At 50.3% G+C, this 24,937-nt stretch overlaps 2 protein-coding genes across 5 annotated transcripts in view; one reads left to right on the top strand and one right to left on the bottom strand.

Annotated features, from left to right (window-relative positions):
• Positions 1 to 15,135, bottom strand: part of USP35 (ubiquitin specific peptidase 35) — a 78,504-nt gene extending 63,369 nt beyond the window's left edge. For 2 of the 3 annotated variants that reach the window (XM_079929761.1, XM_079929759.1), the window contains exons 1-3: positions 8,188 to 8,527; positions 1,610 to 2,292; positions 202 to 334 (exon numbers count right to left, since the gene is read on the bottom strand). In XM_079929761.1, the coding sequence (XP_079785887.1) occupies positions 202 to 334; positions 1,610 to 2,282 (806 nt within the window). In that variant the 5' untranslated portion in view covers positions 2,283 to 2,292; positions 8,188 to 8,527. Of the gene's footprint in view, positions 1 to 201; positions 335 to 1,609; positions 2,293 to 8,187; positions 8,528 to 15,086 lie in introns of those variants that run through there. The other variant, XM_079929760.1, reaches the window with a different exon arrangement.
• KCTD21 (potassium channel tetramerization domain containing 21) lies at positions 8,725 to 24,512 on the top strand. Of its 2 annotated transcripts, XM_079929773.1 has the most exons (3): positions 8,753 to 8,774; positions 20,948 to 21,025; positions 21,150 to 24,512. In XM_079929773.1, exon 3 carries the CDS (start codon positions 21,180 to 21,182, stop codon positions 21,960 to 21,962), a length of 783 nt encoding a protein of 260 aa, XP_079785899.1. In that variant the 5' UTR covers positions 8,753 to 8,774; positions 20,948 to 21,025; positions 21,150 to 21,179; the 3' UTR covers positions 21,963 to 24,512. The 2 variants fall into 2 exon arrangements, with proteins under 2 accessions (XP_079785898.1, XP_079785899.1); XM_079929772.1 differs by lacking the exon at positions 20,948 to 21,025 and having other exon boundaries at positions 8,725 to 8,774.
• Positions 24,513 to 24,937: the final 425 nt, after the last annotated feature.

Here is a 24,937-nt window from a genome sequence, read left to right as displayed (position 1 = left end):
GAGCATCACTAGGGCAAGGCTCTCTGTGTCTTACACGTCCAGCCTGGGGCCAGGCACAGGAAGGGCTCAAAGAAGGATGGATGAATGAACAAGCATGAGGGCCTGGGCCCTCTGACACTATATCTAGCCCAGCAATCCCACCCAGTGGAAGGGGCTTCTGGGAGAGAGAGAGACCTGACCACCACTCGTCCCTCAGCCCACCTGCTGATGGCAGTCAGCATCTGGGAGTCGGTCACACTGTCATCATTGCTGAGGTTCCGGACGACACCATCCATGAGCTCCAATGGGAGGTGCTGGACCACACTGGCCAGGGCGCTAGATGGTGGCTCCTCCTCTGGAACAGGTGCCCGGGCTGAGCTTTGCAGGACAAGTGGACCCCACACCTCCCCTATCACCACATGTCCTTCATGCTGCCAAGGAACTAGGGAGCCTCTGCAAAGAGCACGTCAGGGCCACCTCCTTGCCTCCTATAGCATCCCAGCCTCTGATCTCATCTTAGCTCATTCACTCAACAAACCTTCACTGGCACTGCTTTGGCCCTGTGCTGGGCAAAGAAAAAAGCACTAACCCCCAGCTGTGCATGTATACGCATAGACCCTTAGATGGGGTAACACTGGAGCTGGCAAGAACAGGTAGGAGGGCTATGTGACTTGGCGGGAGGGAGGACATTCCAGGTGGAACCCAATAGAGATGAAAAAAAAAAATTAGTTATCGGCCTTCCCTGGTGGCGCAGTGGTTGGGAGTCCGCCTGCCGATGCAGGGGACGCGGGTTCGTGCCCCGGTCTGGGAAGATCCCACATGCCACGGAGCGGCTGGGACCGTGAGCCATGGCTGCTGAGCCTGTGCTCCGCAACGGGAGAGGCCCCAACAGTGAGAGGCCCGCGTACCGCAAAAAAAAAAAAAAAATTTAGCTTTCAAAATTTGTTGTCCAGTTGTATAAAGACCTAGGTCCTTATACACCTGGCCTTGGTCCTTCCTCCTGCCAGGTACATTCCCTTCCTTTCCCCTGAACAGCCCTATAATCAGGGAAGGCACAGATTTTATTTCAGTCACTTAAACTACAGTCCAATTTCCACAGTTGTCAACGGAGGGCCAAGATTTACAATTCAGTTGACACATATAGGTTCTATCATGTCTCCAGACCTTCCACTCTGCCTGCCCTGAGTACCTTATCCCTGCTGCCTGGTGCTACCCAGCTCTCAAGGCCTGACTCAAAAGTCATCACTTCTACGAAACCCACCTGACCCAAAGGACATGATGACCACCCCACATCTTGTTGTCTCAGCCCCCTGGTCCTCCTCCAGGCCCGACTGATCTGGGTCCCCTCCTCTCTGCATGCCCAGCAGGCACCACCGGATAGGAGCCCCCCACCCGGCAGGAGCTCAGAAGGGGCCTGCTAAGTAAACGAAGTAACAGCGCACACACACACACACACACACACACACACACACACACACACACACACACACACACACACACACACACACACACACACACACACACACACACACACACACACACACACCTGTGCATGCCACACCACGAGGTGGGCACGCCACACAGGAGACTCCGCACGCACGGGTCCCGCCCACCCCTATCACACACGCACCTGTGCAGGAGATGACGGCGAACAGCTCCTTGAGGCAGGGCAGGATGGCAGCGGGCTGCGCGCGCCACAGCTGCGCCAGGAGCCCGCTCACCTGCTGGGCCTGCTCCAGGAACTCCACGGCACCCTCCTCGCCGTCGGCCGGGCAGCGGAAGCGGCCGAGGCAGCGCACAAGCTGCTGGCAGAAGAGCAGGCGGTGAGGGCCGTCGGGGACGCAGCGCGGGTGCCGCGCCAGCAGCCGCGCCACCTGCGCACAGGTCGCGGGCCCCGGGCGCTCGCACACGGTGCGCAGCACCTCGCGCCGCAGCAGCGCGAACACCTCATCGGCCGAGGGCCCCTCGGGCAACAACTGGAGGCCGAGCTGTACACAGGCCAGCGCGCGGGCGCCCGGCGGCCCGGCGCCCCCCTGAAGCAGGCGCAGCACTCGGCGTGCGCTGAAAAATTCGGCGAAGACTTCTGGGTGGTGGCGGCCAGCCACGTGCAGCAGCTGGCAGCCCACGCGGCGGGGCAGCTCATCGGCGCTGCTCACGTAGAGGCGCGTGCCCAGCGCCAGCAGCGCCAGGCACTGCTCCCGCTCCAGCGGCTGCCGCGCCGCCTCCAGCACTCGGCGCACCAGCCCTTGCTTCACGCTCGCGGGGTATGATGACGTCACCACCGCCTCCAAGATCTTGTCCATGGCGGCCACGCTGCAGGGGACAGGGAGCAGGGTCACACTCTGCCCGACAGGACCGATCCCCCACGTGGTCCCCTGCGTGCTGAGGCTTGGGGGCAAGCAGCTCAACCTCTCTGGGCCTCAGTTCCCCATCTGTGAAGTGGGGCAAGGATCCTACCTCCCCCGGAGGTGACGTGATGAGGAGAAGCACAATGCCTGGCATAAAATAAGCCCCAGTGGGTTGCAGTTATTGCTGATGAGCGCCTTTCATCTCACAAAGCCTACACCTGAGCCTTCCCCTCCTCCACCCCTTTGCCCCTCTCGCCTCAGGCCTCCCTGGGGACCTCCATCGGTTCTTGGCGAGGCAGGTAAGAGCTGCATCTAGAAGCTGCTGTCCACGGTCTTGGCCAAGACATGTCCTGTGGGGAGATGAGCTGTGCACATACACAAATCACACCTCCAGAAACGAAGGGCTGACAGGGCTTCCAGAGATCTCTGGTGCACTTTATTCTGCCCCCAATCAGCTTCTTGCTCTTTCTCAAATGACCTACCCTTTTCCTCTTTGTGTTCGTTGTGCCTTTTGCCTGAAACATCCTATCTCCCAAGACCTCCACCACTAACACACATTCATACCACCAGGCAAAGTCCTACTTTCCTTTAAAGCCCACTTCAAACACCCAATCCTTAATGAGAACCTCCCTGGACTTCCAGGCATGAATTCATCCCTCATCTGGACTCCTACAGCCACCTGTGGCCTCTTCCTCTGTTGCAGCTGGGATCACATAGTGCGGAGTTGTACGGGTCCGAATCTCCTCCACTAAGGCAGATCATCTCATCTCTGTGCTCAACCCTGCACAGGCAGGCCCTGTCGCCTCCCAAGCCTCAGCCCACACCAGCCCCTCACTGTGGGCTCACTATGTCCTCCCTGCCCCGGGCTTTTGCACTCACTTCTCCCTCCCCTCCTTGCTTGGCTCACCCTGCAGAGCTCAGCTCAAACTTCTTCCACACAGAAGGCCTGTCTGACCTCCTTGTATGGGTCAAACACCCCTGTTAACAATTTCAGAGCATCCTGTCCTCCTTTATAGCACTTATCATGATTACTTGATTGGGGTCATCCTCCTCCACTATACTATATAGGTTCCTGAGGGCAGGAACCAAGTCAGGTTTTGTTCACCACAGTATCCCCAGCACCTCGCACAGTGCCTGGCACACAGTAGGCATTTGTTGAATAAGCAAATGCAGAGTGTGGTGTGAGTTACTGCTACCTTATTCCTCTGAGCCATAATATACTTCCCTCTGTCCTTCCACTCCACTTCAGCTGTTTTCTCGAAAACTTCATCCCAAGCTGACCCACTTTGATTCCTGATTCTCATGCTGGTTCCCACAGGTTCAGCTCCTAAAAGGCAGGACCACTTCTTTGCTTCCTTCTATAATCCCGCACTAGGCAGGACCCAATATAAGGTTCAGTATACGCTAAATGTTTAATTAAACTTATTGTCTCAGTGAAAACTACTCTACAGTTAAGACCTGGAATAGGTGTGAAGACAAGCCAGAAATTTCCTAGATGATGGGCCAGAAACTTTTATGCAAAACCATAGATACTGTGGGACCCCAAATACGTGCCAGGCCCTATGGAGACACTCCCTTCTCTGTCCTAGCTCTCCACCAAGATTAAACCTCCATTACTGCGTGTGTTACAATGCAATGGGCACATTTGTTTCTCTCTCTCTCACCAGGCTGTGAGCTCCTTGGGGCAGGTACCAGGCTTCTTTTTCAATGGCTGGCCAGTCACTGCAGAGTAAGGCTAGACGGTGTAGCCAGGGCACAGATCAGTGGCTCCTGAATGCTGGCCTGGTTGCCTCAGAATCACCTGAGCACTTAATACAAGTTCATATGCCCAGGGCCCACCCCAAGCTTGGAACGATGTTAGACTCTATTCTTTGAGATTCAACCGGGATGCATTCTGCTTACCATCCAGCTTACTTATGCTCTCTGAGCCTCTATTAGGAGAAATCCTAATCAATGAGATATTGACATCATGTGTGGAGGAAGAGGACCTGGGGGCAGGCAGAAATGGAGTTCTGGGGCTAAGGAAGGCTCTCGAAGTGGAAAGAAAATCAAACTAGGAATGAGGAGTCCTGCATTCTAGTGTGACCTGGAGTAAATCCCATGTAGTCCTGCAACTCATTGTGTGACCTTGAGCACATAATATCGTGAGCCTCTTTTCTGTAAAATGGGGATAAATGATATCAGGCTGAACCACATCAAAGGGAGGGATCAGATGCTCGCAATCTCCTATCATTCTACCTGATACCTATCACATAAGGTGGTCTGTGCCTGGCAGCTGGGAGCTTGGTCAGTGGAGCCATTCTGTGAGGGCTCTGATCTCCGAGGCCAGCCCTGCAGCCTCTGTGCAGTCTGTGGCCTGACCACTCCAGCAAGCCCTGCCTATCTGCCCCCACTCCCACGCAAGCAGTTTGAGGTCAGCTGTCACCATGGTCACCAACAAACCCACTCAGTAATATCCTGGATGCATTCATGCAAAGGGGTTTTTAGAGGAGCGGACCTCACCTGACCCATCCCAGGCCACGGAAGGGAGGCAGAACAATGCCTGCTCTCCCCACGGCATGGATGGGGAAGCCAAGGATCAACAAGGCAGAAAGACACGGCCTTGGCAGGGTGGGACTAGAACCTGCACTCATCCTCTCTAGGGTAGGAAGAAGCAGACCCCCAGTGCTCCTCGGGGGAGGGTGGGTTACCCTTCCTTCTAGGCTCTGGATGAGGAGATGGCCTGTCGACACTGGCTCTGACCCAAGAGACAGCTGCCCCATGCCAAGTGCAGCAGCGAACAGCAGCCATGTCCTCCCTCAGAAAAGCCTGCGTTAAAGCAGGAGACTAAGGTTCTCTGCTTTCAGAATCACCAGGTGACCTTGGGTGAGTCCCTGCTAGGACTCCTCAGCCTTCTCATCTGGAAAACAGGGACCATTCTGAGCCTACCACAGATGAGGTTGAGACAAGGTATAAAAAAGATAAGGGCAGGGAGTTCCCTGGTGGTCTAGTGGTTAAGACTCGGGGCTTTCACTGCCATGGCCCAGGTTTAATCCCTGGTTGGGGAACTGAGATCCCTCAAGACACAAGGTTGCAGCCAAAAAAAAAAAAAAAGATAAGGACCAGATAATAGATAAGAATAGGTAAGAGTCTATTCTTGGGACATCTGGCACTGAGAGGCAAAACCGACACAGTCCGGGAAGAAGACGAGGAGACACATACTCCTGATCCAGCTGATTCTACAAGGAATTTCATCCATTAGCCCTCGAAGCCAACTCATCATTTCCACGCTCTCCCCTGAGCTCCAGCCCCACCCAAGATCAGCTCCTCTTTACCTCTGGCCTGGACTAGCGCAGAAGCCTCTTAACCAATCTCCTCTTTCCCCTCCTCAATCCATCCTCCACTAAAGACACGTGTCCTGCAGGAGTACAGAGTCCAGGCTTCAAATCTAGTCCAGCCACTACCCCCACTGTGGCCACAACCATCAATGCTGGTGTTTTTCCACCTCTCAGAGCCTCTGAACCCCAGAATGGGAGATGATCACCTGCCCACCCCTTAGCCTTTCCCAGCCAGTGCTGCGGCTCCTTCCCACACCCTTGGCTTATATCTCTCACTGCTGACATGACAGCCTGGCAGTCCCAGCAACACCCAGTCCGCTCCAGGACGCACAGTTAGCACACAAGAAAATCATGATCCCTCCCCTGGAAGGCTCAGATCCCTTTAACTGTCCCTCTCAAATGACCCTCCACCTTTCCACTGTATATTGACAGGTCTCCGTTCCTGCATAGTAGAGCCTGACTATATTCAATCTCCATCACCCATCATCCCCAAAGCACCGTGCGTGTGTGTGTGTGTGTGTGTGTGTGTGTGTGTGTGTGTGTGTGTGTGTGAACAGCTCCAATGTCCTGCCTCACTCCCTCCCTGGGCCCCAGCTCAGACTTCCCCATCCCCCCCTGGTCTTTCCGACACACCCTGCAAATATCATCAGATTACCTCATTAGACAATAAACTCCATCCTGCCATGCCCCTGCTCAGAACCCTCAAGGCCCCCCAGCCCCTTCAGGATAAGGTCCAAACTCCCGAGCCTGACATTCAAGTCCTTTCTGTGACACTGAACTAATAAAGGGGCAGGTGGGAGATGAACTTGACAAACTCCACTTAGTGGTGAATCTACAGGAATTTGAGCAGTGGGCTTTTTCCTGCTCAACACTTCGGTGAAGTTCTCTCTGCTGAGAAAGGGCTTCTTCCTCTTCTCTCCTGGCAAATTCTGACTCATCCTTCAATACCCAGGTCACATGCCCACTCCTCTGGGAAGCCTTTCCAAATCCCCCTGCAACTCAATCTTTGGGCTTTGGCTTCCAAAGGACCTCTTCGCTTCTCTCATCCCTGGGCAGTGTAACTGGATTGATTCTATGCCCATCTCCCCCACCAGGCCGGGATCTCCTTTGGTAGGAAGTAGGTCCGGTCCCCCATCTGTGCCCAGTGCCCAGCACAGGACCAGGCACAGAGGTGAAGCAGTGCCAAGTGACCGAGAGACATGTGACAGCAAGATGAGATAGAACTAAGGATATGATCAGAAAAGCACCTTCCAGGGACTGGCCTAACCCTTGGTCTGGTCACTGCCCCCTCATCTGCCCAGATCTGGTCTTGCATATCCATCACCCTGAGAATCTTAAACATCAGCCAAGAAAGCCCCTACAGAGGTCACTGGATGGGCTATTCTAGAAACGACTCAAACAACCAAAGCTGAAGAAAAAGAAAACAACAAACAAACCAACCTGTTCCTGGTAACCCTCAGGTCAAAAGTTCACAGAATTTCATGGGACAGGGGAGGGGGCTTCAAGGGCTCACAATCTCTCCACACCCCAGAGCACAGCAGCTCCTCCAAGCCCTAGCAATGAGGAGCCCATTTCCTTTCCTCTCTGACCCTCACACCCAGTCTCCCTCCTTTGACTCCCCTGGGTGCCTGAGCTGCCTGGCTGCCTGGGATGGGCAGGGGGTGGGGGGAGCTCCAGGCTGTGCCTCCTGACACCGAGAAGTCCCTCCATCCCTCGTCCCCCAGGTCTCTAGTCAGCAGCATTTCTCTCTGTATTTTTTAACTGAACTTCTACCCAAGGCAGTCCCAGGAAGGATCCCCTCGCCATACTACTGGGAGGCACTCCTTTGGGCCAAACTGTCGCAAGAAAAAAAAAAAAAAAAAAAAGGTGGGGTGGGGGAAGGTTACTAGTAAAACCCAACTGCCCTTTTACCGAAGGAGAACTGAGGAGGAGAAGGGAAGAAGGTGGGAGCATATATTCGCTTCTCAGGAAGCCAGCCCCAATGAGGGCCACCCCTCACATACCTCTGATGCCCGCGTCCCCACCCCCATCCCAGGCTTTCTGGAAGGGCGGGCACCAGGCTGACACATCGAGGTCTCTTGTTCACAAGGGTTCTTGTAGGGGGAGTACGCCCTGGCCGAGGATGCTGAGAATAGCAGAAGCCCATTCCAAGCGGAGGCGGCCGCTTGGCCCCTCAGTTTGCACCCCAGCTCGACCCCACCCCTCCCTCCAGTTATACCAGTGCACCCGCTACCAGCCCAGACTGGGGCTGCGGATCCCACGAGAGGCTGGCGAGCTTCATGACACTGGGAGCCGGTGCCCTCAGCCCTGAGGGGGGCGGGGGCAGGGGCGGTATCTCTATATACACAATTGATGAAGGAGATTGCGACCCAGAGAGGGGCAGCTACTCGCCCAAGGTCACACAGCAAGGCCCAGTATGCACCTAGACCTCCCGCCTCCCATCCCCGGACTCTAAAAGCCCTACGCGCGCGTCCCGGCTCTCGAACCATCTGGGTGCAGTCACTCCCTCCCCCCAAGCTACACACACGCCCCAGCCCCCTTACCTCTGGAACCCCAGTGGTCCCTGCCTCAGAGTCAGCTCCTGGGCGGGGCGCTCAGGCCGGGCAGGACCAGGCTGGGCCAGGCTAGGTCAGGGCGGGTCCTTTGCTTCCCCCAGAGTGGAGACGCCCTCCGCCAGGTCCCGGACGGCAGGGATGCTGCTTCCACTGAAAAGCCCAACCTCTCCACCCGCTCTGCACAAGTCTGGAACAGGGGAGCCCAACTCAGCGGCGCGGCCACTGGGCTGCGGGACGAAGTGGGGGGGAGGGGCGAGGTGCGGGAAACGGGGCGGAGCCGGAGCGGGGGCCACCCCGCGAGCAGCCACTAGGGCCGCGTCCCCTTTAAGGCCAGCCGGCCTGAACGCTGGCGGGGGCGGGGTGGGAGCTGGACGGCTAACTGCAATGCCTCCTGGGAGATGGAGTTCGAAGTCGACGCGCCGAGACGCAAAGAGCCCATGGAGGACTACAAGTTCCCGAGCGCAGCGCGCGGGTCCCGGGCCGCCACGCCCCTAGGCTGGGCTCCGGCCCTCCGCCCCCCTCGCAAAGCTGCGCTGGCCGCCCGCGGAGGGGAGGTTGCTGAGCGAGGGCAGGAGGTGGGTGCGGCGCGGCCGGGGGCACGGGGCGCAGGGACTGCTGGTGAGGGAACGGCCCACCTGGGCACCTGTCCTATCCCGAGAGGTCATCTAGCCTACTCTAGCCTCGCCATTCTCATCTGTGCAATGGGGATAGCAACGCCCGTGGCTTGGGGGGAGGGGACGTTTATGGAGAAGAAGGGGCGGAGCGGGTGGAAGGAGCCTGGATGGCTGGTGATAGTAAGAAAAGCCCGGATAATAAGGGCCGAGACTGGGGGAGGAGTCTGGTGGGTGGGGCATGGAGGGGCGGGGTCTCTAGATAAGGAGAACACGCGTGAGATCGGAGAAGGGGCTGCAGAGTGGATGCTGAGAGAGCCAATGAGGCAAGCCTGGGATGGATTGGGTGGAATGGGCCGAAAAGCATTGGGGAGGGAGGGGTGGAGACGCAAAGATGAAAAGTATCCCTCTCGGCCCTGGAAAGCCCAGTGTCAGCAGCGCTGATATGGTTTGGGTAAGAGGTTGCCCGAATGGGTAAATGCCTGTGGATGCACAGAACACCTTTCTTTCCTTGTGACTAGAAGTAAAGAGCCCATCCCATGAACTCTGCGTCACATATATGGGTTCATTCAATTCACACCCTGTGAAGACGGCACCATATCTGTTTACAGTTGAGGAACCTGAGGCTCAGAGAAGTAAAGTGACTTGCCTAAAGCCACCCAGGATTCCTTACTCCAAAGAGCCCGCTTTTTTCCCCTGCACTGCACGGAGGTAGAGGTTTAATCTGTAGTGAATGGCAGGGAACAGACGAAAGTGTCCATGTGCTGCCCTTAACAGGTTGTGTGACAGGACCATCTTCCTCAACCCTTCTCAGTGCCAACCTAAGGCAACCCTCCTATGCTTATTGTTAGGATGAAATGAGGCGATGGGTTTGAAAGCCATTTGTTTATAAATTATCTTTGTTGGGAGGAACAGGAAGACCATAAGGAAGAGTGGTCAAAATGAGGTGCTTGGGCCTGAGGAAAACCACAAGGTGAAGCCTGAGGGTGAGCCAAGAGGATGAAGGAAAATTCTGGAAGAGGGTGGGGGATGGTGATAGTTATTGGAAGTCTGCACCAGATGAAAGAATACTTTGCTGTGCAAGCCAGATCAGGTGGCTTCCCTTCTCCAGCCCACTTTTCCCAGTTGGCCAACTCCTTTAGGGGTCCATGTGTGTCACCTGAGTCTGGGAAGCACCTTTTCTCTTTGTGGTGTGGGCATAATGGAGCAGGCTGTGAGCGTCTTAGAGATATGAACTGGGCAAAACAGGGCTAAAGATGCAGCTCTTGGGTGTTGGGGGAGGCCAGGAAGGGTGGTGCCCCCAGACAGTACCCAGGGCTGTGAGCCAGAGTCTTTATCTGGTGGGCTGTGTGCCAGAGTCTGTATCTGGTGGGCTGTGTAAGGTGGGGAAGACGGCTCCAGTTTATTGGGAGACACGTTACTCACTTGAAGTGTTGTCATCCTTGAAATTTAGCCAACTATGCTCTGTCCATCCCCTACACACTATATTTACTTCCACGTAATTACCTGGGCCTTGCCCTGTGCCTCAGATTCCAAATTAAAAATTCAAGAGACTATTTCAAAATAAAAAGTTTTAAAAATTCAGGAGAGATTGGTAAACCTCCCTATTGGTAGATGAGAGTCTGGGACTAGGAAAATGGATCTGACTAAATGGGAGGAGTTGTCCCCCTTCCCCTGCCTGCCTACTTCTTGGGGTACAGAGAGGGGGGATCCCTGTCCTAACAGGGTGGCCAGGCAACCATTTACTTAAGGAAAGTGGGCCTTGGTAAGGAGTGAGAATAAAATGCTCTGGAGATGCAAAGAAGGGAAGAATGAATTGCAGCTGAGGGGCCTGGCAGATAACTGGCATTTTCTTTGCACTGCAGGCAGAGGGATAGCAGATGCCAAACTGCAGAGATAGGAGAGGGCCTGATATGGTCTATAAAGTAGGGATAATAATAAGCACCTTTATCTATGAGATTAACATGCATAAAGTGCATAGCACAATAGTAACTGCTCAGTAAATGTCAGCCATTTTTATTACTGCTATTGTTGTTGTTATGATCACCATCATATGCCCAAGAATTGGTCTAGGGCCACACAGCTAATAAAGGGGCAGAGCCTGATTCAAACGTAGGCCCAGGTGATGCCAAAGCCCATGCACTCCTCTCCCCACAAAGCCCCTACAGTTCTTTCTACCCATCCACATCTTTGAGGGCCAGAAGTGGCCCCTCTTTGTTAACATTCTTGGTAAGCCATGACAGGAGTTGCTTTTCTGCTGTAGTAGCAGAGACTCTGGGTTCAGGAGAAAGCAGGGGAAACAAGTCCTAAACAGCCATCTTCTCCCAGCCTGGATCTCGGCATGGAGACAGGCAGGCTTAGTGTTGTGGTTTCTGTGGGGGGTTTAGTCTAGGTAGAAAGACCACTCGGATTTAAATTCTAACCCCTCCACCGACTGCGGGCTACTTTAGCTAAGCCCTGGTTGGCTTCCTCCAGAGCGCTGAGACGTCAGGAGAAGATCATGAGATGTTAATGCTTCTTAGTAGTGGTAACAACATCTAATATTCATGGAATCTGGCTATTTACTGGGGCCGGGCACACTGACTGGAACTTTACATCTACAGTCCCAGGAGGCAAGTGTTCTTTTCTTGCCCCTTCCTTCAAAATAAAAATATTTTTAGAATTTTCAAGCCTACAGACAAGTTTAAAGAATAGCCTTTCACCTAGATGCACCGATTCACATTACCAATTTCGCTTTTACACACGCACAATTTTTGCTAAGCTATTGAAAAGTTATAGGCATCTCCACACTTGGCCCCTAAATTCTTCAGCGTGTATCTCCTAATTATAACATGTTGCAACATAACCATAACACCAGTATCATACCTAAGAAAATTAGCAAGAACTCAATATTGTCTAATAAACAGTTGAGATTCAAATTTCTCCAACTGCCAAAAAAATCTCATATATTTTTTTAATCAGATACAGTCAAGATTCATTCATTGCATTTAATTATATCTCTTTAAGCAACTCATTTAATCTAGATAGAGCCCCTCTACCTGTTTAAACTTATTTTATAAATAATTGGGTTCAGTTTGCTTTTTGTTTTTGTTTTTTCTGGCAATGTTGTGTACTTACTGAATCACATTAGGAGGCATATGATACCAGAGTCCTACTATCCATGAATGCTGTTTGATTATTGGATAAGGTAACAGCCTGATCTCTCTATAAAAGGGTAAGTTTTTTCCTCTTGTAAAGAACAAGTAGTCTGTAGAGTGATTCTTTGAAACTGTCGGAATTGTGTCCAGGATAACCTTTCACTCCACATCTGTTGATGATCCTTGCCAGAATAGCAACACTGAGGGTTGCAAAATGGTAATTTGCTAATTATGTCATTCTTTGTATACTTCTTAGCTGGTATTCTTTGTTACAGAATAACTTTTTCTCTGTGTGTGTGTGTGTGTGTGTGTGTGTGTGTGTGTGTGTGTGTGTGTTTGTCTTTCTCATTCCCTCTCCTGTCCCTCTCTTTTTTCTTTTTGGAGTAACATAGACTCATGATTATTTTTTTTAACTCAATGTGTTATAACCTGTTATCATCATTAATCTTTTTGGTGTTCAAATTATCCCAAATTTGGCCAATGAGAGTCCCTTCAGGTCTGCTCCTGTGTTTTGGTTTTGGTTTTGTTTTGGGGGAGGAGATATAATTGACATATAACATTGTATTCATTTTAGGTGTAAACATGATTTGATATGTGTATATATTGCAAAATGGTCACCACACATAGTTACAAAATTTTTTTTTCTTGTGATGAGAACGTTTAAAATCTGCAGATCTGCATTCTTTTGACTTCACCTCAGTAATCTTTGATTTCTTCTTTGCTGTCTGGAAAGAGATGTTCCAGGCTCACCTTAAACTTTTCCTGTCAAAGTGCTGGAAGTACTGGAATCATCAGTTCCTCCAGGAAGCCCTGGTTTCGTTTTGTAGGAGACAACGTTTAAAAAACAAGATCTGGGGTCAGGTGTGCTCATTGCTACTCGGGTATCGTTGCTAGGCTCTTGAGCAGAGCTAAGAAATGATAGATGGATGGATGGATAAATAGATAGATAATTATCAATGCCTTGTAGATTCATTGTTAAAACAATTGGTCCTCACTGTGTAAAAGGAGTAGATTGCATGTAAAATAGCTTCATTATGGAAGCTCAGTGAGCAGTATTGTAGGGAATTACACAGAAAGAGCCCTTGCCTGTGCTAAGGCTCTGTGAGTGTATAGGCTGTTGGCTAGGACCTATGTGTCTGGGTTCAGTCTCTTGCTCAGGGACCCGGGTTAGAGAAGATCCCAGGCTGCCTCCAAAGGACTGGTCCTCTGAGTAGTGTCCAAACCTGGAACCTCCCAGAGGCTGTGACTCAGAGGTCAAGAATGGACACAAAGCCCTGGGCCAGGGACTCATCTTCCTTGGTTTGTGAAATAAAGATAATGTGATCTGTCCTGCCTGCATCCCAGAGTTGTTGTAAGGATCAATATATATTTATTTTTTTAAATTACTAATCAGTCTTTTCAACACATTTATTACAAAATTCCTTCCCCTTTTCATTGTCTTAATACCATAGTTCATTGCCTTATAGTCTGATTTCCTACATAAAACTAAGATATATTATGCTTTTTCAAATATTCTTTCAGGTTATCACTCACCAATTTTTCCAAAATAAGATTTTAATCTTTTTTTTTAACCTTTTGAAAAAATACTTTTGGGAGTTGGACTAGGATAGCATAACAACTGTAATTAATTTTAGAAGAACAACTTTAAGATATTCCCTCTCAGAATCATCACAGGTCTGTCTTTATTCAAATCCTGTTTATGCTTCTTAATAAAATGTCATAGCTTTGTTTCTGAAGGGGGCACAGGTTTGAAGAGAGACCTCACTTGGAATTCTAGCTCTCCTACCTCTAGCTGTGTGATCTTAAGCAGCTGTCTTCACCATTCTGTGCTTCAGTTTTATAATCCAGAAAATTGGGATGATAATCGTACCTACCTCACAGCCTCAGTGTGGTGTTTTAATGAGATAATCTACAGGAAAATGACTCACGTAGCTCGGGGCATGTCCTCAGTGCTCAGGAAATGTTGATTCTCTGTGCACTGGTCTCATGTAGGTCAGAATCAAATTGAGGGGCAGGTTTGAGAGCACCTGGTAAGAGGTAGGAGGGGACAAGTGACGAACCTCTCCAAGGGGTTTGGCTGCTGAATTCCCAAGGAAGTCATTCAGAGCATGGCAGTCAGACAGGCCTGGGCTTGAATCCTGACTCTGCCAGTGCTTTCTTTGGGCAAGTTACCTACCTCTTAGGGCCTCAGGTTCTCATTTGTTAAGTAAGATAATGCTTTCCTCAAAGGAATGTTACGAGGATTAAATGAGTTAATGTGTATAACACACCTAGCACAGGTAGGGTACCCAATAAGTCCTCACCGGGCAATAGCTGTGTCCCTCGTGAGGCCTGCAGGAATGGAGACATAGTTTTAAAGTAAGACTCTCTAGAGCAACGTCTTGACTGCCCTTTCTTATGGGACACCTACTCTCAAAGCATTATATTTCCTTTGTTACAATTAGAGGTTGCAACTGGGTGATTTTTCAGGCCCCAGACTGGGATTGGCCCTTCACATGGTACCAGGCTGGGCCTTAAGATTCACCACCCCTCGTTTTGGCCCCAGACCCATTTCAGGGAGGAGAGAATTTCCAGCCAACTCCGAAGTTCCCAGGCCCCCTGGCCTTCCCTGCCCAGTCAGATGGTCTGAGGATCCGCATGGCATAATTTCCTGGTTTTCTCAGAGAGGGAAATAGGCTGATCTTTTTCTTGGTTCTTTTCAAGTAGAGAGGCAGACTTGGAAAGTCTCTTGCTTAAGAAAAATTATTTGTTCAGACACAGTGGTAGGGTTTCTTTTATCTCCTACTTCGTGGTTCAGTTTGCATTCTCATTCATCTTTTCTAATCTGGCTTTTGAAAACCTGGCTTTTTGTGTTTTGCTGCTTTGTCATTAGGCATCATGAGTTGGTATTAAAATAGAAGGGTATAGACCTCTAGTGGACTTGTGGTGTGTCAGCTGTGGAGGGGCTCCAGGCCATCCAGGATCCTGTCCCCATATCCTCAGATGTGAGTGGGCAGAGTCCCAGGCCAGCCATGAACGAGCTGCCGAAAGACCTACCCCAGCCTGATCTGGACAGAGAATAAGGGAGTATGCATCTCCCACTCACGCTGGGACCTCAAGGTGGGAAGGGGAAACTATCAGAGGTGTTGGATCCACTGACCTGGATTCAGATCGCAGCTCCTCCAGTGACTAGCTCTGTAACCTTGAGCAGTCTCTTAACCTTTCTGAGCCTCAGTTTCCTTATCTGTAAAATAGAGATAATAGAATCTATCTCACAGGGTGCTTGTGAAGACATCAAATGAGGTAATGCATGTACAGAATCAGCACAAGAGTATCATCCTCTGTACTTTTCTATATATTTTTATTAAAAATAAATAAAATGCTACCATGAGTTAGGCGAAGCATTATAAAAGCAGGTGGTGTGCTCAGCAGGTGGTAGCTAGTATCTTGTCAAGCAAGCCGCATAGCAGTATTTTAAAAGGCTACTTAAGGGATTCTCACACTTGCTGAAGCTATTAAACAGCCTTTTGTTGCTATTACAACTCTCAGCAACCTGTGCAGTGGGAAGGGACTGAGCTTTCCACTGGCTGGCTGTGTGTCCTGGGCAAGTCCTCAGTCTGATCTGAGTCTCTGTTTCCTGTCTGCCAAACAGAATGATGCCTGTTTTGTAGGATTGCTATATGAATTAAAAGGGCTGATGGGTGTAAAGGCCTCGGGTGTAGTGGAATGCTCAGTGCATGTTCATTCCTTCCTCTCTCAGCCCCTGCCCCAGAGTCCCCCCCGCACCTACTGTGTGCTAGGCAGTGAATATGCAGGGACACTGCTCTCACAGAGATCACAAACTAGGCAGTGGTTTTCACAAACAATTTTCATCACAACCCACAGTATGAAGGTACACTCTATATCACAATCCAGTTCCTCTTCCTTTCTCTGTCTCTCTCTCTCACACACACACAAAGGGAACAAAAGTTTCACAACACTATATATGTAAAACTGATCATAACCCAGTGTATTGTATTGTCCGTGACACAGTCAGTCTTGATTTTTTTCCCAGTTTATGAAGGCATAATTTATGTGCAGTAAAAGTCACCCTTTTTAGGTATACAGTTATATGAATTTTTATAATCTTTATACAGTCATTTGTCTACCAGCACATCAAGATATAGAATATTTCCATCCAAAATATTCCTTCATGCCTGTTTGTAGCCAGTCTTACCCCTAGCCTCTCCAGTCACTGATCTGATTTCTGTCTCTCTAGTTTTGTCTTTTCCAGAATGTTGTATAAATAAAATCATCTGCCATGTAACCTTTTGAGGCGGGCTGCTTTCACTTAATAGAATGCTTTTGAGATTCTTCTGTGTTGTGGTGTGTGTCAGTAGCTAGTGCCTTTATATTGCTGAGTCATATTCCATTGTATGGATGTACCACAATTTGTTTATCATTTACATTTTAGTGTCTGGGATTGGGCAATTCCAAATAAAGCTGCTATAATCATTCACACATGGGTTTTTGCACGGACATGTGTCTTCATTTCTCTGGGATAAGTATCTAGGAGTAGGATTGATAGGTCATATGGTAAATGGATGCCAAAAACTGTTTTCTACTGTGGTTGCACCATTTTGCATTCTCACTGGCAATGTGTAAGAATTTCCATTGCTCTATGCACTTATCAGCATTTGGTATTGTCACATTTTTCATTTGAGCCATTGAAATAGGTATACTGTGGTTTTAATTTTCATGTCCCTAATGACTAAGGATACCAAGCATCTTTTCATGTGATTATTTGTCATCTATATATCTTCTCAGTGAAGGTGCTTGTTCAGATCTTTTGCCCACTTTTTAGTTGGGTTGTTTATTTTCTTACTGAGTTTTGAGAGTTCTTTATATATTCTGGTTAACAATCATGTATCAGATAGGTGTTTTGCAAATATTTTCTTGCAGTTTGTGTCTCATTTTCATTTTTTTATATAATTTTTTTAAATTTATTTATTTTTGGCTGTGTTGGGTCTTCATTGCTGCACGCGGCGAATGGGGGCTCCTCTTCGTTGCGTTGCGTGGGTCTCATTGCAGTGGCTTCTCTTGTTGCAGAGCACGGGCTCTAGAGCGCAGGCTTAGTAGTTGTGGCAAGGAGGCTTCATTAGTTGTGGCTCGTGGGCTCTAGAGCGCAGGCTCAGTAGTTGTGGTGCATGGGCTTAGTTACTCCGCGGCATGTGGGATCTTCCCGGACCAGGGCTTGAACCCATGTCCCCTGAATTGGCAGGCAGATTCTCAACCACTGCGCCACCAGGGAAGCCCTCATTTCCATTTTTTTTAACAGTGTCTTTCGAAGAGGAGAAGTTTTTCATTTGGATGAAGTCTAGTTTATTAAATTTTCTGTGATTTGTGCCTCTTAGGTCCTATCCAAGAAATCTTTGCTAACAGAAAGTCAGATTATCTCCTAGAAGTCTTATAGTTTTAAAAAGATTTTACATTTAGGTCTGTGATCCATTTTGAGTTAATTTTCATATATGTTACAAGATATGAGTTGAGGTTCTTTTTTTGCATATGGATATCCAGTGATCTTCATCTTGAGAAAGCCAGGGAGGAGGGCCATATGCAAAGTAGATCATTACATGATGGAATGGTGGGCTGTGCAAGGGACCAGAAACCCCAAGAGGAGAGCTGGGAAGGTGGAGATCTGGGGGCTGCCTTATCGAGGCAGTGACTCATAGGCTGGGCCTTACAGGTTGACTGCGGAGATGGTGGAGAAAGTGAAGAAGGGTGGTACGAGGAGAGCAAAGGCAGGGCAGGTGAGGGCGGATGCGGAGGTGTCAGGAGTCCTGGAGCATAGAGTGTGGGGAGAGGCAGGATCAGAGGTAAGATTGGATGAGCTGGGTGGTTAGAGCAGGCAGTACTATGTCAGGAAGATCGGCCTGCAAACTAAAATGGAAAGTGGACAGAAAGGCGGAAGGGAGCCAAGTGAGGATGTTGGGGGAGCGGGGATGAGGCCTGAGCTCCAGGAGTTGCCATAGGGACAGGTACAAGGGGACAGTTGAGAAAAATGTCAGGATGCAGAGTCAGGGCTGCCTCCCAGGCTCAGGCAGACGGGCGGCTAAGAAGAGTCAACAGCAGGTTCTGGGGAAGAGGAGTTCTGTGCGAGGCTTCTGGTACCCATAGAAAATTCAGGTGGAGGTGTCCAAGAGGCAGCTGGGTACACAGGGGGGCTGGAGCTCCGTGGCCAAACCCGCCTGCCACATTCATGAAGCTTCTCAGCCCCGCCAGGTGCCAGTTCCTACGCCCCTGTGTCACTGTGGCTCTCAAACAGAGCCTGTGGATTTGCCATGGTGGACACCGTGGCACTGTGACTAGGAAACAGTGGCTTGAAGGGCTGCGTTCTCTGACTCCTGGGTCTGGGGAGAACACCACAGGGAGCACCCTCGTCTGGGGTCAGGAGACCTGCCTTCTAACCAGCCTCCGCCCTGACTGACAGCAGCTCCTGGTGCTGCCCTGGACAAACGATCAGGAGCCTCGCTGCAGGGGCTCAGGGGCAGGAAGGCAGGTGCTCTGCTGCTTTTGCAAGCAGAAAAATAGGAGTCTGGGTGCCCGTCCGAGGGCCCCCAGGTACGCCCTGTGGCTCCTCATTGTCGTCCCTACCCCTGTGCTTTGAGCTCTTCAGAACTAATGTGCTTCGGAGATACGGGGTCTGCAGCCCATGGAACTGTCAGGAAAGACAGCCCAGCCTAAGCCTGCTCTTTCCATGGAGCTGAGCCACTTCACAGAGCCTGGGCCTTAAATCAAACAGGAAAAGAGACTGGAAACTAGGTCCGGCTCCTGCCTGGACCCCCTGGAGACAAAATTGGCCAGACTCAGGCCCCAGGCCAAGCATCCACCTCAGCTGCAGGTCTCAGCACAGCCACCCCCGCTTCCTCAGAGCCCTCCCCCACCCCCTCTCTGTTGGACACCCCCTCCAACACTGTCTCACAGCCCATCTGCTCCAGGCTTCTGCTGATGATTTTGTAACTTCATCATGGGCTTGTTTCCCTTCAGACACTGCAGATGGTTAATGTCTCTCTGCGATATCAAAGTGCCCCATTACACAGGGAAAGAATTACAAAGGGCCCTCCCCACAGAGAGTTGGGTGGGACAGCCGAGCATCTTCCACACCCAGCATGGCCTCCACCCTCTGAAGTAAGGGGGTCTCAGTGCAGTCGGCCTCCTCAGAAGGCAGGGGTGGGGTGAGAACTGCCCTGGCCCGCTTGCCACCCCTGCTGGGTGACTTTCGGGAAGTCCCCCTCTTGGACCTCTGTTTTCCCATCTGGACAGTAAACATGCCAGAATTAATTCCAGACCTACTCCCACATCTCTTGGTACATCTTCCTTCCTTCCTTCCTTCCTCCCTCCCTCCCTTCCTCCCTCCCTCCCTTCCTCCCTCCCTTCCTCCCTCCCTCCCTCCCTTCCTCCCTCCCTTCCTCCCTTCCTTCCTTCTTTCCTTCTCTTTTTTTCTTTCTTTCTTTCATTGTTGAGGTAGAGTTGATTTACAATATTAGTTTCAGGTTTACAGCATAGAAATTCAAAATTTTTATAGATTATACACCATTTAAAGTTACTATAAAATATTAGCGATATTCCCTGTGCTGTAATTGGTACATTTCTCTTGTTACTGCACCCTCACTGTCTCTTGCTGTGGTCTCCTCTGCCAGCCTGGGCTCTTCTCAAGGGCAGCAGTGGGGCTGATTCCTCCCTGTGCCCTCCACACCCAACATTAGAGGAAGATTGCTGAATTCATTGCACAGGTTGGCTCCTGGGAAAGTATCGTGTTGGAAGCCAAAAAGGTACATCCCCTGATTTCTAGAACCTTAAAGAAAAGTTAGAATCCAAGACTTCAGGTTGAAGGAGACACCAGCCCTAGACACTAGAGGCTGTGAGATCAGTGGGGGAATAGTGGGGGAGGGTTGTTAAGGAGTGGAGTAGGTAAAGAGCCTTCAGGAAGGGTGCTTGGTTGCAGAGTCCCACATTTGCGCTGACCTCAAAGCAAGTTTCAGAGGAGGCTGGAGTGCCATCATGGTAGAAAAGGGCAGGCCATCAGGAGCCAAGAGCATCTTCATGGCAAGGCAAGTTGTCATGGGAGGATGAGAATCCAGAAAGGAGTGTCCAGAGGGTTGAGTGACCCATTGTGGGCCTGGTAGATAGATGGAAGTGGTACTAATCACAGCCATTTGTTGTGAATTCTTTTAGATGGAAAAAATAATTAAATAAGAAGGCAACATCGGTACAGCAGAAGGAGCATGGGGCTTGAAGTCCTAAATCTCAGAACATCTGTTAAGTACCTACAGTGGACCAGTCTTTGGCTAATAAGCATGAATACATTTTTCTCTCTCATATAAAGGAACCTGGGCTTGAATCCTGGCAGGACCCTTCACCGGTCTGAATGACCGGTGAATGAATCCTGACACAGTTTCCCTATCTGCACAGTGGGGATGATTGATGATATTGTCTATGTCAAAGGATAGTATGTAAGCAAATGTACGTAAGAGCAGCTAGCATAGCATTCAGTCCAGGCACATTATCTCTCTTTCCTTAGACCAGTGGTTCTCTGTCCTAACTGAACATTTAGAATCAGCTTTTGAAAAATACCAATGCTGAGGCCACGTTCCAGGCCAATTAAAACAATCTCTGGAGGGTGGGACCCAGGCTTTATTTTATCTTTTCATTTCTTTTTTTTTTTTTTAAACTCCCTAGTGAACCTAATATGCTTTAGACGGTGTGGCAATTATTACCCATCCATTTGTTCATCAAGTATTAATTCGTTTCAACTCCAAGGGACCTACAATAAGAAATTGAGAACTGTGACTACCCAGATGTTATGGACCGAATGATTGTGTCCCCCCAAATTATATGTTGAAATCCCAACCTCCAATGTGATGGCGTAAGGAGGTGGGGCCTTTGGAAGATTAGGTCATGAGGGTGGAGCCCTCATGAACAAGATTACTGCCCTTATAAAAGAGATTCCAGAGAGCTCTCTTACCCCTTCTGCCATATTAGGACACAGCGAGAAGACATCGCTCATCAGACATCAGATCTGCCCCTACCTTGATCCTCAACTTCCCAGCCTCCAGAACTGTGAGAAATAAATGTTTATTACTTAAGCCACCCAGTCTATAGTATTCTGTTACACCAGCCCCAACAAACTAAGATATCAGATATAGTTGGGTAATGGTCATTTCTTACTTACCTCTCTCTGTAGGACTACTTCCCAGCACCCCAGCCTCCTGCCATGTCTGACCCCATCACACTGAATGTCGGGGGGAAGCTCTATACAACCTCACTGGCAACCTTGACCAGCTTCCCTGACTCCATGCTGGGCGCCATGTTCAGCGGGAAGATGCCCACCAAGAGGGACAGCCAGGGCCACTGCTTCATTGACCGTGACGGCAAAGTGTTCCGCTACATCCTCAACTTCCTGCGAACCTCCCACCTGGACTTGCCCGAAGACTTCCAGGAGATGGGCCTGCTCCGCAGGGAGGCTGACTTCTACCAGGTGCAGCCCCTGATTGAGGCCCTGCAGGAGAAGGAGGTGGAGCTGTCCAAGGCCGAGAAGAATGCCATGCTCAACATCACGCTGAACCAGCGTGTGCAGACGGTCCACTTCACTGTGCGCGAGGCACCCCAGATCTACAGCCTGTCCTCTTCCAGCATGGAGGTCTTCAACGCCAACATCTTCAGCACCTCTTGCCTCTTCCTCAAGCTCCTCGGCTCCAAGCTCTTCTACTGCTCCAATGGCAACCTGTCCTCCATCACCAGCCATTTGCAAGACCCCAACCACCTGACTCTGGACTGGGTGGCCAATGTGGAGGGCCTGCCTGAGGAGGAGTACACCAAGCAGAACCTCAAGAGGCTCTGGGTGGTGCCAGCCAACAAGCAGATCAACAGCTTCCAGGTCTTCATGGAGGAGGTGCTGAAAATTGCGCTGAGTGACGGCTTCTGCATCGATTCTTCTCACCCACACGCTGTGGATTTTATGAACAATAAGATTATTCGATTAATACGGTACAGGTAAAAGGACCCCAGCAACATTGGAGGGGGGCTTCCTAAAGCCAAGATCTTGGAGAGCGTCTCGCCAGCGGTGTGAGGCAGGCCACTGTACTAACCTGTATTAATCGTCTAGCAGGACTTGATTTCCCCCGTGATGCAGTCCACCTGTAGGAATCCATGTGTCCTCTTGACACAGCCACCTTTTTCCTTGCTACTTTGAGCTGGGGATGGGCAGTCTGCTCTAAGCGAAGAGTCTGCCAACATGTCCTAAAGGAGGCCACAGGAGGACTTTTTGTCTAGACAAAGGAACAGCAGTTTTTTCTTGGGTCCAGCTCTCTCTGTACCATTAGGCAGTGCCTCACTTAGCCATCTGTAAACAGAGCCTCTGGTGGAGGGGATGGGGTGAGAACAAGAGGCTCCCTCTAGTTTCCCAGGACATGAAGTACCCAGAGATTCCCATCCTGCCTGCCCCTCCGTCCCTGGGATGTAGCCAGAACCTTGGACTTGCTTGGCTGGCTTGGGAATGAAGTGGGTAGTGAGGGTGGGGTTTGAGCCTGGCATGGCCTGGAGGAATTAGCCTCCAGGCAGCGTTCAGGAGATGGGGATATCCCTCTTGACTGGGCCAAGTCTAGGCCTTTGGGGATTTCCGGCTTCAGAAGTAAGCTGCTGTCCCTGCGAAGATTTGAAAGTATCTGGAGCCAGTGCAACGAAAGGCGAGTCGTAATGTGGCCTGATACCTGACTTTTGTAATCCTTTCCCCAAGAAGTTGAAGTCTCATTGAAACAGATCATTTAAAACAAATATATTATGGACTCTCAGGGTTGGAAAATGATTCAACAGTCGCTCAGTCCTCCCGCACCCCCAGAACACCCCAGCACCTTTGCGGCTGAGGGCTTCTCCCCAGTACCTTCAGGAGATCAACTATCCCTGCTTGCATACCCTCAGTGACAGGAAGCTCGTCATCCCCAAGGCCAGCCCCTGCCGTAGTTGGCTGTTAGAAAGTCCTTCCTTACATTGAGCCGAAACCTGTCCTTCCACAACCATTTTCTGGTCCTGGTAGACCTTCCTTCTCACCCAAATGTGTATTTTCTCTTTCAAAATAGTCACTTTGAGAGGCCAGATACCTATTTTGAAAATATTATTACTCGATATTAGGATTCCCCTTGGGATTTGTCTTCAGAACCAAGCCCCTTTCATTCCCTGTAAGTCATCCCCATTTTGTCGTGGCTTCACTTCATTTGTGACCCTCCCTCCTCACCAGACATGACTGTTCATGGCTTCTGACCATCTTCTGTTGAGTTTGAAGATTGCTGCCCCAGAGGAAGGAGACCAGGGTCTTGGCAATGTGTAACAAGGAGCCTGGGAGTGACCTGAACCATAACATTGCCCTTGGAGTAAGCGTCCAGCCCTTAAAACACTGCTCTGAAGGATGTGGGCTTCCCCTGCAGTAGTTTCTGGGCATAACCAGCCCATGGACCTCCTTGGGGTGAGACCCTGAGCCACTTCCCAGCGGGTGATGAGCAGTGCGTGTCTCAAAGCTGCACATTATGATTCATCCCTGGCGTGAGGGTGGCCTTGGGAGTCCCAGAATCTTCCCCACTGGGCAGGGGCCCCCAGGGGATGGTCCGAAGAAGGGGCTTCCCATAGTTACACACTGTGAATAGGGAGCTTGTACGCTGGGCTGTGGGCAAGGCCACATCCCTTAGGTAATAAAGGACTTTTCCCCCCTACAGTGGGACCCAGGAGTCTCTGATAACTGTCCCATGCCACCAGGCCAATGGTATTCAGGAAAGCCACTCAGGAGTACCCAATTTAGACCAGCCAGCAGAAGCTGTGACCATAGCAGAACAGTTCAAGGAAGAAATCTTATAAATCACCACTGTCTCTTTTTCTTTTCCATAAAAATTCTTTCTCCATCTTTTCGGTGCTTCTTAATTCAAGCAGCTTGACTTTAGAGAAAGCACAGGTCCTGTGAAGCCACTAATTTGCTGTGTGACTTTATGCAAGTCACTTACCTCACTGAGCCATCTCTGTTTCTTCATCTGTGAAATGTGTGTAACAGTAACACGTAACCCCACCTACCTCACAGGGCTGTTGTGAGGATCAAATGAAATAATACATGTGAGAATACAGTATAATTGATAAATGGTGGTTATTATTTTGTGTCTACATATAAGGGAAAAAAACCTTGGCTTTGGAATCAAGCTGACCTGCGTCTGAATTCTGGCTCCATCACTTGCTGTGTAACCTTGGACAAGTCCCTGGGCCTCCCTGATTTGTTTCCTCATCAGACAACAATCCCACCTCCTAGTGTTCTGTGACTTGGTTGTGTATGTGAAAATTCCTAGCTAGGCCTGGCCCATAGGAGCTCAATAAATGTTTGCTCTTTTAGGAGTAATGATGGACTGTCATGCAGGAGACACCATGAGCATATAACAATTTAACAAGCCTTCTGGGGCACCTGGTGAATGGTCCCTGAGGATGGGAACAGCCACAGATAAGTTTAGTCTAGAAAAGCTTAGAGGGCCACACAGTGTGCTGTGGGAACTTGGGGAAAGCAAGCTTAGTTCTCAGAAAAGGCATAATGGATGGTCGAGCTGGGCCTTTAAGGGTAGGTTGGATGGTAACAAAATGAGCTAAGGAGGGCACCGTGGGCACTGGAAACGCCATGAGCCGAGGCCCGGGAGCCGTGCAGGTGAGGCGCCATGCAGGTGAGGCTCCACGCAGGGCCTCCACACAAAGGGAGCCACATGCAGTACATGCAGAGTGCTCACGGTGCTCGTCTCCCTCAGGTGAGTGCAGCCACCTGCTTAGTGCAACAGAGAGATACTGAGCCTGCAGGCGGCACCATCCCAGAGGACCAGTGAGTCAGGGTCGGCTGGGAGGCAGGCATGTGATTCTTGTCATGAGCCCCTGGCTGCCCGGAGCGAGACACAGTGGTGGTCAGTGATCTCAACCGGACTCAGTTTATTTAGCCTTTTGCACAGCTGAGAGCTTTGT

The sequence above is a fragment of the Stenella coeruleoalba genome, assembly GCF_951394435.1.
Source record: "Stenella coeruleoalba genome assembly, chromosome: 8".
Taxonomy (NCBI): domain Eukaryota; kingdom Metazoa; phylum Chordata; class Mammalia; order Artiodactyla; family Delphinidae; genus Stenella; species Stenella coeruleoalba.
Note: the sequence above shows the minus strand (reverse complement) of the source record. Positions and strands in the feature narration are given on the sequence as shown.

Coding starts and splice junctions, on each gene's coding strand:
- KCTD21 (XM_079929772.1), top strand. CDS start 21,180: ATGTCTGACCCCATCACACTGAATGTCGGGGGGAAGCTCTATACAACC.